This window comes from Orycteropus afer, unplaced genomic scaffold, assembly GCF_000298275.1.
Source record: "Orycteropus afer afer isolate SDZICR_OR568_19922 unplaced genomic scaffold, OryAfe1.0 scaffold00032, whole genome shotgun sequence".
NCBI lineage: Eukaryota > Metazoa > Chordata > Mammalia > Tubulidentata > Orycteropodidae > Orycteropus > Orycteropus afer.
The window spans coordinates 5,800,338-5,819,040 of NW_006921619.1; the positions used below are offsets into that span (position 1 = coordinate 5,800,338).

At 38.3% G+C, this 18,703-nt stretch overlaps 1 protein-coding gene across 1 annotated transcript in view; it reads left to right on the plus strand.

Annotated features, from left to right (window-relative positions):
- The window catches only part of YEATS2 (YEATS domain containing 2), a 163,253-nt gene that overhangs the window by 106,383 nt on the left and 38,167 nt on the right, over positions 1-18,703 (plus strand). The window contains exons 19-20 of the mRNA XM_007935911.2: positions 2,864-3,043; positions 9,268-9,451. Of these exons, the coding sequence (XP_007934102.1) occupies positions 2,864-3,043; positions 9,268-9,451 (364 nt within the window). The remainder of the gene's footprint in view (positions 1-2,863; positions 3,044-9,267; positions 9,452-18,703) is intronic.

Sequence of the window (18,703 nt, forward strand, 5' to 3'; positions counted from 1 at the left end):
TGCTAACTGCTCTGAAAGTGATCACAGTAGGTGTCCCCTGGTAGAGTGGGTGAAAAATGTGGAACAGAATTCAAAATTATATAAAAAAAAAAAAAGACTAGCCTTACTGATCTGATAGAAACTGGTAGAACCCACGAAACTATGGCCCTTAGACACCCTTGAAGCCTAGAATTAAACTCACTCTGAGGCTCAACTTTCAGCCAAACAACAGACAGGCCTGTAAGATAAATAATAACAACAGGGAGGTATGTCCTCCTGAGGAGAATCAACCATACCAGATCAAAAGGGTCACATTTGCCCAGGAATAAAGCCCAGAAGACAATGGATGCAGCACACATTTGGTGCTTTTTCAAGTTTCTGTGGCGGACTCTTCCAGTATGTCTTGCACAGGGCTTCTGTTTTTTTTGAGACTTTCTTTGCAGCTTTTCTTATGTTTTGGATTTTTTTTGTTGACTATCTATCCTGGCTTTCTAAACTAGGTTTTGAGCATAGCCAATTAAAATAACATTTATTTGTTTCCTGTTATCTCGTTGTAGTTTGTATTTGGTACACTATTTTCAACCTGGAACAGAAGAATATTTTTTATTAATCTAAAGTAAGATCCACAGTAAAGATAAAATATAAATCTTTGTGCATGAAAGTATACATCAGCAAAATATATAATGTACAAAGACTATTAGGAATATGAAGATAATAAAACCTAGTCATGGGGAAGATTTTAATGTATGTCTCAGAATTTAGCTCATCAGGTGGACAAATCCTGGTACAAATTTGAACTAGAATAGCGCTGTTAACAGGCTTAGTTATTTATCTTTCAAACACAGAATACCCATTTTTCTTTCTCTGCCTGTGGAATATTAATAAACTGATTATATACTTGGCCGCAAAGAAAATCTTAGCATATTCCAAAGGTGGAATTCATTGTGCCACATTCTCTGCCCATACCTAATAAAAGCCTAAAATAAAAACCTAAAAGCACTTTGAAATTGAAACATTCTTCCAAATTCTTAGATCAAAAAAAAATCAAAATTGCTTGATTTTAATATAAATGACAGTTGTTGTTGTTGTTATGTGCTGTGGAGTCGGACCCGACTCATAGCGACCCCTCCTTGGGTTTCTGAGGCAGTATCACTATGGAAGTAGCTTGCCTTATCTTCCTTTTGAGGAGTGGCTGGTGAGTTTGAACTGCCAGCCTTCTGATTAGCAGTCAAGTGCCTTAGGCACTATGCCACCAGAGTTCCCATAAATGACAGCACTTCATACTAAAACCTATGGAAGTGACCTAGAGCCATGCTTAAGAAAATTCAGAGCTTTAAATGTTTTTCCCTTTCAGTCCCCCATCTCTCTTATTAAGGTATAATTTACATAAGATAACACACAGATTTTAAGTGTACCACTCAATGAATTTTTGACAAACGTAACAACCACCTTGAAACATTCTCGCTTTCCTTGCTAGTTTTTTTATATCAGCATTTTCTCTTTCTGTCATCATAGATTAGTTTTTGTCTGTTCTTGATTTTCCTGTCAGTGGAATCATTCTGTGTACTGTTTTATGTCTAGCTTCTATCTCCAACATAATATTTTTGAGATTTATCCATGTGTGTCTCAGTCATTTACTGTTTTTATTCTTGCATAGTATTTTATTTTGTTGTGTGACTCTGTTCGCCTGTTGAAGGACATTTAGCTTGATTGCCGTTTTTGACTCTTAGGAACAAAGAAACTAGCAAATGGTTTTCCAAAGTAATTGTATCATTTGACTCTGCTGTAAGTAATGGGGAAAAGTTCCACCAACACTGAGGATCTAATTTTAGCTATTTTTGTGAGTGAAGTGATGTCTCATTATGGCTTTAACTTGTATAAGACAACGATGCAAATTATGCCATGGATTCTAATCATGGCTCCTCTAGATACTAGCTGGGTGACCCTCACTGAGCTTTATTTCTTCATCTGTAAAATGGGACTGATAGTACCTACCCTGTAAAGTTATTGAAATGACATAAGATATATAAAAGTACTTTCTGCATTTCTGGGACATAGTAAGCCCTTAAAGACAATAAATTCTACCCACTTACGGAGTACATTAATTTTGGGTACTGAACAATCATTTAGACCAAAGGCCAGGAGCCTATGCCCAAGGCTGCTTATTTTTGTAAATAATGTTTTATTAGAACATAGCCACAGATATTTAATATTACAGTAGCAGAATTGAGCAGTTACACCAAAGATATAGCCTGCATAGCCAAAAATTGCTTACTTTCTGGCCGATTATAGAAAAAGTTTGCTGATCACTGATTTAGACAACTGAAACCAGTTTGTTGGATCGTTCTCCAGTACTGAAATGCTAAACCTATAACTAGCCTTCCCTTACCATCGAGTCGATTGCAACTTGTGGTGACTCTTTAGAAAGAATAGAACTGCATGTAGGGACAGTCTTTACAGAGGCAGACTGCCATGTCTTTCTCCTTCATACCTAGCCCACAGCACCATTAATCTACCAATTTAAATCTGGCCTTGTCTGAGTTAGATTTTCTTGTTTAACAGAACAGAAGTATGTATAAGAGAACTTTTAATTATTTTGAAAACAGATGACCTGATAGTTTTAACACACTGCTGCCAAATAGTGACTTGCAATTGTATTCACTTACTTGTTCTTCATTAGAGGTAAAGGATTATTTGTAGGTGGAAAAAATCTTAAAATTTAGAGCTCATTGGAAAGTTGCATTAACTCCTTGTATAATTTTGAATAGGAAGACTTTCTTTGGATTTGCTCTAATTCTTAAAGCATGCCTCAGATGTAGTTAAGGAATAAATTATGCCTGTTAACCAGGGCAACATTATTACCTAATTCATTTTGTTTCTGCAGGCAGCCCCTGGGGGACAAGCATCTCTAATGAAAATGTCCGATAGTTCATTGAAGTCTGTGCCAGTCACCTCACAACTCTCAAAGCCTGGAACCACAATGCTGAGAGTAGCAGGAGGGGTTATCACAACTGCCACTTCCACAGCTGTGGCCCTCTCAGCAAATGGTCCTCCTGCACAACAGGTGAGAATTAGCATGACAGTAGAAAATCATAATGAAACCTGAAAAAAATACTAACATAAACAAGATGCTCAACAGGCACACCAGTGAGTCATATTGCTTATGTTTTTAGATATAGTTAACATGCCATAAAATTTATCATTTTAGAGTGTGCACAAGTTTGTACAACCATCATCACTATCTAGTTCCAAAACATTTTCATCACCCCAAAAAGAAACACTCTATTCATCAGTAGTGACTCCCTACTCCCCCAGCTGAGTAACGATCATCTTTCTAGCTGTATGGATTTGCCTGTTCTACACATTTCACATAAATTCGTACAGCATTTGGCCTTTTCTATCTCTGGTAATGTAGTGCCTACGACATTTGACTGCTAACCAGAAGGCTGGCAATTCAAACCCACCAGACGCTCCTTGGAAGGAAGATGGGGCAATCTACTTCCGTAGTGATACTGCCTCAGAAACCCAAGGATGGGTTGCTGTGAGTCGGGTCTCGACGACACATGACAACAGCAACAGCAACATCTCTTTTACTTAGCATAGTATTTCCAGGGATTGTCTAGGTTTTAGTGTGTATCAGCCCGGTGATAATCAACACATCTTGATTGCATGTTCAGTCAATTTCAGACTATAGAAGTTGGTAGGAATCTTTAATTTCCTCATCTTTGGCTTTGGTCGTTGGTGCGTAAATTTGAATAATAGTATTAACTGGTTTCCTTGTAGGCATGTGGATATTATCCTATCACTGACAGCGTTGTACTTCAGGACAGATCTTGAAACACTATTTGTGGCAATGAATGCCACATCATTCTTTTTCAATTTTTCATTCCTAACACAGTAGATCATATGGCTGTCTGATTCAAAATAGCCAAAATCAGTCCATTTCAGCTCACTGATGCCTAGCATGGGAGCTCTGGTGGCATAGTGTCTAAGGCACTTGACTGCTAACCAGAAGGCTACGGTTCAAACCCATCAGCCACTCCTCAGAAGGAAGGTTGGGCAATCTATTTCTGTAATGATACCACCTCGGAAACCCAAGGAGGAATCGCTATGAGTTGAGTCCGACTCGACAGCATATGATGACAGCACATTGCCTAGGATATCGATCTTCATGCGTTCCATTTCATTTTTGACAGCTTCCAGTTTTCTTAGATTCATACTTTGTACATTCCATGTTCCAATTATTAATGGAACAGTTTGCATTTTGAGTCCTGCCACATCAGCCAACAGAGGTCCCGAAAGCTTTGCTTTATCCGTATCGTTAAGGTCATTTCTACTCTGAGGAGTCAGCTCTTCCCCAGTCAAATTTTGAGTGCTTTATGACCTGATGGGCTCATCTTCTGGCACCGTATTGGACAGTGTTTCAAGGCTATTCATAAATTTTTCCAGTAATATATTAGACAGTGTTTCACTGCTATTCATAAGATTTTCACTGGCCAGTTGTTTCGGAAGTGGATGGCCTCTTCTTCCTTCCGAGTCCATCTTAGCCTGGAAGCTCTGCTGAAACCTGCCCACCATGAGTAACCCTGATAGCATTTTGTAACACAGTGACATAACCTCCAGCCTCACAGCAACACGTAAGCCACCAAAAGACCGCAAACTGAGAGACAAGTTCATCTCCCTCAGTTGTTCCTAACCCCTCAGCATTTGCCTACCTCGGGCAACAGCCTTAATATAGAGCCACCCACAAGTGAAAAGCAGCCTCCAAGCCCTGGGCCCACCTACGTTAGGCCTCAGCCTTAAGAGCCATTCTCAAATCAAAAGCAGCCCCTAAGCTCCAGGCCAGCCTACCTCAGACCCTGGTGTTTAATAACCAGCTGTCCCCAAGCAAAAAGCACCCTCTAAGCCCCAGGCCCACCTACCTCAGGTCCCAGCCTGTGATTATCACTGGTGACTGGAATGCAAGAGTTAGAAATAAAGGAGAGTTACTGGTAGTTGGAAAATATGGCCTTGGACATAGAAATAACACTGGAGATCACATGATAGAATTTTGCAAGACAAACTACTTACTCATTAGCAATACCTTTTTTCAACATATAATGATAACTATACATATGGACTTCACTAGATGAAATACACAGGAATCAGATTGACTACATCTGTGGCAAGAAGTGTTAGAGAAGTTCATTATTTTCAGGCAAAACAAGGCCAGAAGCTGATTGTGGAACAGACCATCAGCTCCTCATGTGCATGTTCAAGTTGAAGTTGAAGACAATTAAAACAACTCCATGAGAGCCAAAATATGACCTTGATAATAGCCCTCCTGAATTTAGAGACCATTTAAAGAACAGATTTGATGCATTGAACACCAGTGACCGAAAACCAGAGTAATTGTGGGATGATACCAAGAACATCATCCATGAGGAAAGCAAGAGGTCATTAAAAAGACAAGAAAGGAAGAAAAGACCAAAAGAGATGTCAGAAGAGACCCTGAAATTTGCCCTTGAATGGAGAGTAGCTAAAGCAAATGGAGGAAATGACAAGATAAAAGACCTGAACAGAAGATTAGAAAGAACAGCTTGAGCAGACAGAGCCAATTATTATAATGAAATATGCAAAGACCTGGTGTTAGTAAACCAAAAGGAAAGAACACACTCAACATTTCTTAAGCTGAAAGAACTGAGGAAAAAATTTAAGCCTTGAGTTGCAATATTGAAAGATTCTATGGGCAATATATTTAATGATACAGGAAGCATCAAAAGAAGATGGAAGAAATGCACAGAGTGACTGTACCAAAAAGAACTGGTAGATCTTTACCCATTTCAGGAGGTGGCATATGATCGAGAACCAGTGGTATTGAAGAAAGAAGTCAAAGCTGCACTGAAGGAATTGATGAAGAACAAGGCTCCAGAATGACAGAATACCAGTTGAGATGTTTCAACAAACAGATGCCTTGCTGGAGGCACTCACTCAGCTATGCCAAGAGATTTAGAAGATAGCTGCCTTGCCAACTGACTGGAAGAGATCCATATTTGTACCCATTCCAAAGAAAGGTGATCCCACAGAATGTGGAAATTATCTAACATATCATTAATATCACATGCAAGTAAAATCTTACTGGAGATAATTCAAAAACGGTTGAAGCAGTTTATTGACAGAGAGCTTCCAGAAAGGCAAGCTGGATTCAGAAGAGGATGTGTAATGAGGTATATCATTGCTGATGTCAGATGGCTCTTGGCTCAAAGCAAAGAATACCAGAAAGAAGTTTGCTTATATTTTATTGACTATGCAGAACATTCAATTGTGTGGAACATGACAAATTGTGGATAACATTGAGAAGAATGGAAATTCCGGAGCGCTTGATTGTACTAATGAGGAACCTGTGCATAGACCAAGAGGCTGTCATTCAAACAGAACAAGGGGATACTGGATGGGTCAAAATCAAGAAGGAAGTGTGTCAGAGTTGTATCCTTTCACCATAGTTACTCAATTTGAATGTGAGCATTTAATCTGAGAAGCTGGATTATATGAAGAAGAATGTGGCATTAGGACTGGGGGAAGACTCATTAACAACCTGTGATATGCAGATGATACAACTTTGCTTGCTGAAAGTGAGGATGACTTGAAGCACTTACTGATGAAGATTAAAGACTACAGTCTGTAATATGGATTACACCTCAACGTAAAGAAAACAAAAATCCTCACAACTGGTCCAATAAACAGCTTCACGGTAGATGGAAAAAAAGACTGATGTTATCAAGGATTCATATTACTTGGTTCTACAATCAACACCAATGGAAGCATCAGTCAACATCAGATGACATATTACATTGGGCACATCTGCTGCAAAAGACCTCTTTCAAGTGATGAAGAGCAAAGATGGCTCCTTGAAGACAAAGGTGTGCCTAACCCAAGCCATGGTATTTTCAGTCGCTTCATATGCAGTGTGAGAGCTAGGCACTGAATAAGGAAGACTGAAGAAGAGTTGATGCTTTTGAGTTGTGGTGTTGGAGAAGAATGTTAAAGAGTACCATGGTCTGCTAAAATAACTAGTAAATCTGTGTTGGAAGAAGTGTAGCCAAAATGCTTTTTGGAAGCAAGAATGGCCAGACTTCATCTCACCTCCTTTGTCATGTTGTGAGAAGGAACCATTCTCTGGAGAAGGATATTGTGCTTGGTAAAGTGGAAGGTCAGTGAAGAAGGGGAAGGCCCTCAATGAGATGGATTGATACGGTGAGTGCAATGATGGGCTCAGGTATAGCAAGGATTGTGAGGCTGGCACAGGACCAGGCAGTGTTTCGTTCTGCTGTGCGTAGAGTCACTATGAGTCAGAGATGATGGCACCTAACAACAACAGCAGCAGCATGTATCAGTACTTCATTTCTTGCTATAGTTGAATAATACTTGATTGTTGGATATAGCACATTATGTTTATCCCCTCATCAGTTGATGAGCATTTGAATTGTCTCCACATTTTGTTTATTTTGAATATGGCTACTATGAACATTTGTGAACAGACTTTCATGTGGACATATTTCCATCTCTATTGGGTGTATCCCTAGTATAGAGTAGAACTGCTAGGTTATATGGTCATTTTTTGAGGAAGTACAGCGGTGTTTTCCAGAGCAGCTATACCATTTTACATTCCTGCATGCAGTGCACAGGGTACTAATTTCTTCATGTCATTGCCAAACACTTATTTTTGACTTTTTTTTTTTTTTTAATTTTTATTATTATAGTCATCATAGTGAATGTGAAGTGGCATTTCATAGTATTAATTTGCATTTCCCTGATGACTGGTAATGTCAAACAACTTTTCATGTACTTATTGGCCATTTTTGTATCTTTTGCCCATTTTTCACTTGGGTTATTTGTCATTTTATTGAGTTATAGGAGTTCCTTATATAATCTAGATGTAAGTCCCTTATCAGATAAGTTATTTGGAAAAAGTTTTATTCTTTGGGTTATCTTTCATTTCATTTTCTTTGATAAATCCCACTTCATGTATCTTTTCTTTCGCTACTTTTAGTGTCACATTTAAGAAACCATTGCCTAATCCCGGGTCACAAAAGTTTAAGCTTATGTTTTCTTTTAAGAGCTTCATAGTTTTATCTCTTAACAGTTTAGGTCTTTGATCCATTTTGAGTTGATTTTTTTGTACATAATGTGAGGAGGTATGGGTTCAACTTCATTCTTCTGCGTGTATGTACTCAGTTGGCCCGATACCATTTGTTGAAAATACTATTTGCCCCAGTGCAGTATTTTGCCACCTCCAAGACTCTTATGATCTGACCTTTGCTTACTTCCCAAATTCATCTCCCACAACTACTTGTTATCATATGCTTATTCTTTAGGCATAATACTCTGCTTTGCAGTTTGATGAACATATTCATGCCTTTCTGACTTTCTGGTTCTACCTGTGTCCTCTACAAAGAACACCCTTTCATCTCCCTCTTCCTCTGTCTTGAATCTTGAAGATTCTTGTAACATGTTACATCTTTTGCCTTTTCCAGTTTTCCTGCCCTTCCTCAACTGTAGGCAAAAATAGTAACATTTCCTCTCAGTTGTAATGGTGCCCTAAACCTATGTGTGCTAAAGCATTAATCACAGTGCTTGGTGACCAACTCATTATTGAGGGCTTTTATCTCTGAGCCCTAGCATTTTAGCACTGTGTCCACCACATAGTAGATGTTTGTTGAATGAATTTGAGAGACTTTCAGACATTGTAGTGAGTTTTTAATAACACTCATTTTATTTTACATTCTGATGTTCTTTTTTGGTGTTGAAATATCCTTTTATAAAGGGATGGTGTTAATAGGTGGTGAATTTTTTTTAACATGGTAACCCAGTTGTAGGGAGCTCTGGTAGCGTAGTGCCTAAGGCACTTGACTGCTCACCAGAAGGCTGGTGGTTCAATCCCACCAGCCACTCCTCGGAAGGAAGGTTGGGCAATGTACTTCTGTAGTGATACTGCCTAGGAAACCTAAGGAGGGGGTCGCTATGAGTTGGGTCCGACTCAACGGCATGTAACAACAACAACAACCCAATTGTACTTTATTTTTACATTGTCTTAGTCCATGAAATTTAGAATTATGAGAACCACTGAATTATAGAACAAATGTTTTTTAAATGGCATGATGTTTAATAGTTAATAATAACTAATAACAGTATTTATTGAATGTATTTATTGAATGTATTTATTGAATGTATTTATTGAATGTAGTTACTGTTCTGAGCAATTTACATCACTTTCTTCTAATTTCTACCTCTGGCCCTGTGAATGAGCAGTCTGAAGGGACAACTCTCAGTTCATCATCTGCTGTAGGTTCTGTAATGAAAACTTCCGGGCAGCAACAAGTGTGTGTGAGTCAGGCAGCAATGGGAACCTGTAAAGCTACTGCCCCCAGTGTCGTCAGTGCCACATCCCTGGTATCCACACCAACCCCTATCTCTGGAAAAGCCACAGTGTCAGGTAAGTAGTATCCTAATGATATTTCTCTTTCTGTTTCTCTCTTTGGGCCAGAATATTTTGGGAAGTCTTAAAGTTTGAGAAGGTTCTTTAAATTGAATAATAATTTTTAAATGATACATTAGAGAAGTTCTGCTCTACATACATGGGGTCACCATGAGTCGGAATGGACTTGATGGCAGCTAACAACAGCAGGTAGAGATGTAAAATGATAATAAAACCTTCCCCACATTGAATATTCTCACTTTTTTCATAATGTAATTTTGTGGAGAGCTGAGGGCTTGTTCTCCTTAAAGTACAATTTTTTTTAATGTTTTTTTAAATAATTTTGAATAGTAGTCATTATAGAACCTCATACATCTCTTTACTTTTCTTAACCAGTATGTAAAATGTAACTTAGCTTTGATGACTCTTAAATCATAATTTGAAACACTATTTATCCTATCAGCTAACGTTAGAGTGATATTGAAGTCTTTATGATATATGATATCTTTGTGCCCACACTAAATGACCCCAGAAGCATTTGCCTTTTAAGCTTCTTTGGTAACATAGAATGCAAATTCTTTAACCACATTGCCTTGGTTGAAGTAACTTACTTCAGTTTTCTCATCTTAAAAATGTGGATGATGATAATACCTACCTGTGAGGATTAAATAATATTTAAATGCTTAGAATAATGTCTGGCCCATACAAGGCATTTTATAAATGCCAGCTGCTATTATCATCAGTATTGTTGTTATTAGTCTATAATTCCTTATTTAAAATCAAAAAGCTTTGAAAAGTAAACTTTAGGGTAAAACGTGACCTTCGTTGACATACTTAGGTGAATATTTGTGCGTTCTGCCACAGAAGTAGTAGTTGTTTGATTACGCCATGCTGTCCAGATGGAGGGAATAAGAATTGGTGCTTTTCAAACTTGAAGATTCTGTTTTGTTCTTGTTTTTCTGTCATGCAATGCAGACATATATTTCTGTAAAATACAATTAAATTGACACAGCAATGTCAAACTAATAGTTCCTAAACACACACTGTTTCTAATAATATCTTGTTGTATAGCTGACAAACAGTATACTGACTGGCACTGGACTACAGAGAAAACTGAGTATCACTTGATAGGTACGTGCATGTACACAAACGTACATAAATATATACATACAAACACACACCTTATAACCTTAGTATAACAGACAATCGATGATGTTGTGATATTATCACTACTTTTGCATGCATGGCTTCAGACAAAGCCTCTGTATTCTGTCTACATTTTGGACAGTTAGAGACCAAAAGATTAAGGCAAATATATTTTTCCTGTGATTTTCACCTCCTAGTTAAAACTGACCAGATGCTAGCATAGGGAATACTTGTTCTCTGCTCACCACTTACCTGTCAGTTTTTCATACTGTGGTGGTTTGCATGTTGCTGTGATACTAGAAACTATAATGACCTATGGTGGACAGGTTTCAGCAGAGCTTCCAAACTAAGACTAGGAAGAAGGATGGGGCCACTGAAAACCTTATGAATAGCAGTGAAACATTGGCTGATACAGTGCCAAAAGATGAGTGCCTCAGGTTGGAAGCCACTCAGAACGTGACTAGAGAAGAGCTGCCTCCTCAAAGTGAGTCAGCCTTAATGATGTGATGGAGTAAAGCTTACAGGACCTTCATTTGCTGATGTGGCATGACTCAACGAGAAGAAACACAAGCAGATATCCATTAATAATAGGAACGTGAAATATACATAGTATCAATCTAGGAAAACTGGAAGTTGTCAGAAATGAAATGGAATGCATAAAGATCAACATCCTACTCATCTGAAATGTACTGGTATTGGCCATTTTGAATCTGACAATCACATAGTCAGCTATGCCAGGAATGACAAATTGAAGAGGAATGGCATCCCATTCATCATCAAAAAGAACATTTAAGATCTATCTTGCAGTACAGTGCTGTCAGTGATAGGATAGTATCCATACACCTACAAGGAAGAGCAGTTATAATAATATTACTATTATTCAAATTTACATATCAACCATTAAAACCAAAGATGAAGAAATTGAAGATTTTTACCACCTTTTGCAATCTGTAATTGACCAAATGTGCCATTGAGATGTATTGGTAATTAATGGTGATTGGAATGTGAAAGTTCAAAACAAAGAAGCAGCATGAGTAGTTAGAAAATAGGGCCTTAGTGATAGGAATGATGCCGTAGACTGCATGATAAAATTTTGCAAGACTAATGATTCATTCGTTGCAGATAACTTTTTTTCAACAACATAAACAGTGACTACACATGGACTTCACCAGGTAGAATACATAGGAATAAAATTAACTATAGTCTGTGGAAAGAGGCAATGGGAACCTCAGTTTTATTAGGACAAGGCCAGGAGCTGACTGTGGAATAGACCATCATTGTTCAAATGCAAGTTCAAATTGAAGCTGAATAAAATTAGAACACATCCATGAGAGCCAAAATACTACCTTGATGATATCCCACTTGAATTTATAGACCATCAGAAAAATACATTTGATGCATTGAACACTAATGATGGAAGACCATGTGTGTTGTGGATGACATTAAGAACATCATACATAAGGAAAGCAAAAGGTCATTAAAAAGGTAGGAAGAAAAGACCAAGTGGATGTCAGAAGAAACTCTGAAGCTTGCTCTTATATGGAGAACAGCTGAAGTGAATGGAAGAAGTGTTGAAATACAAAAGCTGAGTTCAAAAGGCAGCTCAAAAAGAGTAAAGTATTATAATGAAATGTGCAAAGACCTGAAATTAGAAAACCTCAGTATTTCTCAAACTGAAAGAACTGAAGAAAAAAGTCAAACCTCAAGTTGCAATACTGAAAGATTATTTGGGCAAAATACTGAATGATAAGGGAAGTATCAAAAGAAGAAGGGAGAAATACACAGAGTCACTGTACCAAAAAGGATTGGTTGATGGTCAGCAATTTCAGGCAGTAACACATGATCAAAAACTGATGATATTGAAGGAAGAAGTCCAAGCTGCACTGAAGGAATTGGCAAAAAATCTTCAATTGATAAAAATTATTAAAAAAGGCTCCAGGAATTGATGGAATAGCCAGAATAGCCATTGAGATATTTTAACAAATGGATGCAGTGCTGGAGGCACTTGTTTATGCCAAGAAATTTGGAAGACAGTTACCTAGCCAACCATCTGAAAGAAATCTAAATTTGTGCCTATTTCAAAGAAAGGTCATTCAGCAGAATGTGGAGATTATCAAGTAATATCACGCACAAGTAAGTTTCCTGAAGGTAATTCAAAAATGGTTGCAGCTGTATATTGACAGGAAACTTGCAGATATTCAAGTGGGATTCAGAAGGATATTCAAGTGGGATTCAGAAGAGGGTGTGGAACAAGGGATATGATGTGTGATGGATCTTGGCTGAAAGCAAAGTATACCAGAAAGATGTTTACCTGTGGTCTGGGTTTTTTTTTTAAGAGAATAATTTATTAGTTTCTACAATTTATAAAAAGAAGAAAACTGGGGATGACAAGGGGGCAAGATCCAGGTAAGAGGAGAGAGACAGGCCCCACCCAAGAAGCAGGAAGGAGGGAAAGGCGGGGATGACAAGGCAGCAGGATCCAGGTAAGGGGATGGCGGAGAGGTTTCAAAAAGCTAAGGGAGATGAACTTGTCTGTCAGTTTGTTGTACTGTGGTGGCTAGCTGTTGCTGTGAGGCTTAAGGCTGTGCCACCAGTGTTTCAAATGCCAGCAAGGTTGCACATGGTGCACAAGTTTCAAAACAGCTTACAGACTGAGACAAACTAGGAAGAAGGAAGAGGCCACCTACTTCTCAAAGAATTGGCCAAGGAAATGAATTGCAGAGAAACACTGTCTGATACATTACTGGGCAGCTTCATGAATAGCCTGGAAACACTATCCAATGCAGTGCAGGAAGATGAGCCCGTTAGGTCAGAAGGCACTCAAAATATAACTGGGGAAGAGTTGTTTCATCAGAGTAGAACCAACCTTAATGATATGGGTAAAGTAATGTTTTCAGGACCTCCATTTGGTGACATGGCGTGACTCAAATTGAGGATAAATAGCTGCAAACATCCATTAATAATTGGAACATGGAATGTATGAAGTATGAATCTAGGAAAATTAGAAATTGTCAAAAAATGAAGTGGAATACATAAAGATTGGTATCCTAGTCATTAGTGAGCTGAAATGGACTAGTTTTGGCCATTTTGAATCAGACAACCTTATGATCTGCTGTGTCAGGAATGACAATTTGAAGAGGAATGGCGTGGCATTCATCATCACAAAGGATGTTCCAAGGTCTGTCCTGAAGTACAGTACTGTCAGTGATAAAATAATACCCATACACTGAAAAGGAAGATAAGTTATTACTACTATTATTCTAATTTACCCAGCAACCACCAAAGCCAAAGATGAGGAAATTGAAGATTTTTATCAACTTCTGCATTCTGAAATTGACCAAACATGCAATCAAGATGTATTAATTATCATTGGTGACTGGAATGCAAAAGTTGGAAACGAAGAGTTACCAGTAGTTGGAAAATATGGCTTTGGTGACAGAAATAAAGCTGGAGATCACATGGTAGAATTTTGCAAGACCAATGACTTATTCATTGCAAATATTCAACAATATAGATGGTGGCTATAGAGGTGAACTTTACCAGATGGAATACACAGGAATCAGATTGACTACATCTGTGGCAAGAGGTGATGGAGAAGTTCAATAGCTTCAGCCAAAACAAAGCCAGGAGCTGATTGTGGATCAGATCATCATCTGCTCATATGCAAGTTCAACTTGAAGTTGAAGACAACTAAAACAAGTCCACGAGAGCCAAAATGTGATATTGAATATATCCTTTCTGAATTTAGAGACCATCTAAAGAATAGATTTGCTGCATTGAACACCAATGACTGAAAACCAGAAGAATTATGGAATGACATCAAGAACATCATCCATGAAGAAAGCAAGAGGTTATTAAAAATACGAGAAAGGAAGAGAAGACCAAAATGGATGTCAGAAGACTCTGAAACTTGCCATTTAGTGGGGAGATAACTAAAACAAATGGAAGAAATGACAAGATAACAGGGTTGAGCAGATTTCAGAGAGCAGCTCAAGCAGACAAAGCCTATTACTGTAATGAAATGTGCAAAGACCTGGAGTTAGAAAACCAAAAGGAAAGAACACACTTGACGTTTCTCAAACTGAAAGAACTGAGGAAAATATTTAAGCCTCGAATTGCAATATTGAAAGATTCTATGGGCAAAATATTGAATGATTCAGGAAGCATCAAAAGAAGATGGAAGGAATATACAGAGTCACTGTACCAAAAAGAACTGGTAGATCTTCATCCATTTCAGGAGATGGCATATGATCAAGAATCCATGGTATTGAAGGAAAGTCAAAGCTGCAATGAAGGAATTGATGAAGAACAATGTTCCAGGATGACAGAATACCAATTGAGATGTTTCAACAATCAGATGCCCCCCTGGAGGCACTCACTCAGCTATGCCAAGAGATTTAGAAGACAGCTACCTGGCCAGCTGACTGGAAGAGGTCCATATTTGTACCCATTCCAAAAAAAGTTGATCCCACAAAATGTGGAAATTATCGAACAATATCATTAATATCACATGCAAGTAAAATCTTACTGAAGATAATTCAAAAATGGTTGCAGCAGTATATTGATAGAGAACTTCCAGAAATGCCAGCTGGATTCAGGAGAGGTCATGGAACGAGGGGTATCATTGCTGATGTCACATGGATCTTGGCTCAAAGCAAAGAATACCAGAAAAAAGTTCATTTGTGTTATATTGACTATGCAAATGCATTTGATTGTGTGAATCATAACAAATTATGGGTAACAATGAGAAGAGTGGGAATTCCAGAACACTTAATTGTACTCATGTGGAACCTGTGCATAGACCAGGAGGCTGTCATTCAAACAGAACAAGGGGCACTGCATGGTTTACAATCAAGAAGGAAGTGTGTCAGGGTTGTATCCTTTCACCATACTTACTCACCTTGTATGCTTAGCAAATAATCTGAAAAGCTGGACTATATGAAGAAGAATGTGGCATGAGGATTGGAGGAAGAATCATTAACAACCTGTGATACGTTGACGACACAACTTTGCTTGCTGAAAGTGAGGATGACTTGAAGCACTTACTGATAAAGATTGAACAACACAGTCTGCAGTATGGATTATATCTCAATATAAACAAAAATCCTCACAGCTGAACATATGAGTAGCATGATAAATGGAGAAAAGATTGAAGTTGTCAAAGACTTCACATTGCTCGATTCTACAATTGACACATATGGAGGCAGCAGGCAGGACATCAGACTATGGGCTGGGCAAATCTGATGCAAAGGACATCTTTCAAGTGCTGAAGAGCAGAGATATCTCCTTGAGGATTAAGGTGTGCCTGACAAAAGCCATGGTATTTTCAGTCGCCTCATATGCAAGAAAAGTTGATGCTTTTGAGTTGTAGTTCTGGTGAAGAATGCAAAAAGTACCATGGACTACTAAAAGAACTAACAAGTCTGCCCTGGAGGAAGTGCAGCCAGAATGCTCCTTGGAAGTGAGAGTGGCCAGACTTCATGTCACCTACTTTGGTCATGTTGTTAGAATGGACCATTCCCTGGAGAAGGATGTCATGCTTGGTAAGGTGGAGGGTCGACGTAAGAGGGTAAGGCCCTCAAGAGATGGATTGACACAGTGGCTATGGCAATGGGCTCAAGTATAGCAAGGATCATGGAGTTGGCGTGGGACTGGACAGTGTTTCGTTCTGCCCCGCATAGGGTTGCTATGAGTTGGAGACAACTTGAAGGCGCCTCACAACAACAGCAATAATTGATAATTCTATAATTTATTATTTTATAATTAAAGTCATTTAGATAAGACCTTACATGTTTAATACAGTGTGTTAACCCCTGTACAAATGGAAGAAAATGTTTCTATACCAGTATGGTTCTTAACTTCTGTACAATGCCAGCTCAACACAGTGCAGCTGGGATACTTTTTCCAGATTGACAGCACAGCTAAAGTTTCCAAAAATTCAAATCATTTATATATAGATAGAAAGAGAGAGCTCTGGTGGCACAGTGCCTAAGGCATTTGACTGCTAACCAGAAGACTGGCAGTTCAAACCCACCAGTTCTTCCACGGAAGGGAGATAGGGCAATCTACTTCCGTAAAGACTTAGTGCCTCAGAAACCGAGTGGAGGTCGCTTTGAGTCAAAATTGACTTGATGGCAGTGAGTTTAGTTTTTTTGGCTAGGTGATGAATAAGGAAGATCAAAGAAGAATTGATGCTTTTTCAGTTGTGTTGGTGAAGAATACGAAAAGTCCCATGGACTGCCAGAAGAAGAAACAAATCTGTCCTGGATGAAGTACAGCCAAAAAGCTTCTTGGAAGTGAGAATGGCCAGACTTTGTTTCATCTGCTTTGGTCATGTTGTCAGAAGGGACCATTCCCCATAAAAAGATACCATGCTTGGCAAGGTGGTGGGTCGGTGAACAAGGAGAGACCCTCAGTGAGATGGATTGACACAGTGGCTGCAACGGTGGAGTCAAGCATAACAAATAGTGTGAGGATAACAGAGGAGTGAGCAGTATTTCATTCTGTTGTACATATTGTTGCTATTAGTCAGAAATGACTCGATGGCATCTAACAACAACTAATTAAATGTCTTATTTGAGGCCCTGTGTTAAGTACTGAAATAGAAATTGTATAAATGAAAAGAGTTATTATTATAAGAAACAGATGTCTTTTCCCCTCTCCTTTTCTTACTAAGTTTTTACCATTGTTTTAAATGAAGTCTACTGTAGCTTCTACTTTCTTAAAATGTTGCTGGTGCAAGTTTCTGTATAACATCTTCATAGAAGGATCAAACTATTTCCTACCAACCCTTAGTTTTTAATTAAATTTTTTCTGTGCTTTATAAACTATTTTGAACAAGGTGGTCATTGTGATTGGAGCAAAATAAGGAAGGGAAAGAATACCAGGAGATGAAGTAACTGTCTGTCATGACCAAATCATGTAGGACCTTTGTAGGTAATTTTAAGAACTTTGACTTTTACTCCAAGGGAAGCCACTGAAGAATTTAAAGCTAAGGAGTAACACAGTCTGCCTTACATTTTAAAAGAATCACTCTGGATGCAGCTTTGAGAGTAAACTTCAGGGCACAGGGTGGAAGCAGAGAATGGAAAAAGAAATAAGAGAGTAGGAAAGAAAATTAAGTGATGTGTCGGGAAAGACCAACAACTAACTAAGAAAGAGTTACAGAGAGAAAATAGTAGAGAGGAAATGAAATATAGTCAGAATTTGTCCCAGGATTGAAGGGCATCATGAACTTATACATTTCAAGGCACAGTGTTCAGCACAATAAATGAAAGAAGGCCCACACCAAGGTACAACTTGTTCATGAAGTTGGCACATCAGGGATAAGGAGAAGATCCTAAAAACTGGCAAGAGAGAAAAAGAAACAGGAAAGCCCAGTTATCATTGGGCTTCTCTTTAGCAATGCTAGAAGCTACAATACTCCTTTCAGAATTCTAGGGAAAATTACTTTTAGTCTAAAATTCTTTACTTGGTCAGACCACCTGAGTGCAAGAATAGAAGCATTTCCTGACAAGCAAGATTTCAACTGTATTTTCTGTGTATTCTGTCTTAAGATATTAGTAAATATATGATTTATCAGAATAAGAAGCTGTAAACCAAGGACATGAAAGGAAACAGGGTTCCAGTACAGAAGAGAAGCAAGCAGATTCCCAAAGTGAGAGCTGTGCAGCAGGTTGAAAGTAACAGTCCACAGTGGAGCAGGTCAGAGAGCTCCAGAAGGGATATCACTTATAAAATATGGAACTGTAAATTGTGTTGGAAGTTTGACTGTGTAGTGAATTGTAGTAAGGGACAGTTTACCAGATTCTTAATGGATATGAAAAGACTTATCTGTTGAAAGAAAACTAAGGAGATAAAAAAGGAGAAAGTTATTAACTCCAGAAAGTAAGGTGTAATCATTGTAACATGGTATATACTTTCTTGGATCAACAGAGAGCAATACCGGATTACAGGAAAGTGAGTGTAAGTGCATGTCTTAGACTGAGTTCTCTAGAGAAGCAAAACCAGTGAAGCTTTGAGAGAGTGAGAAAAAAGGTTATCTCAAGAAAATGGCTTACGACTCGTACACCATCCGATCTGCAACCTATACAACCATGAGACCAGAAGAACTAGATGGTGCCC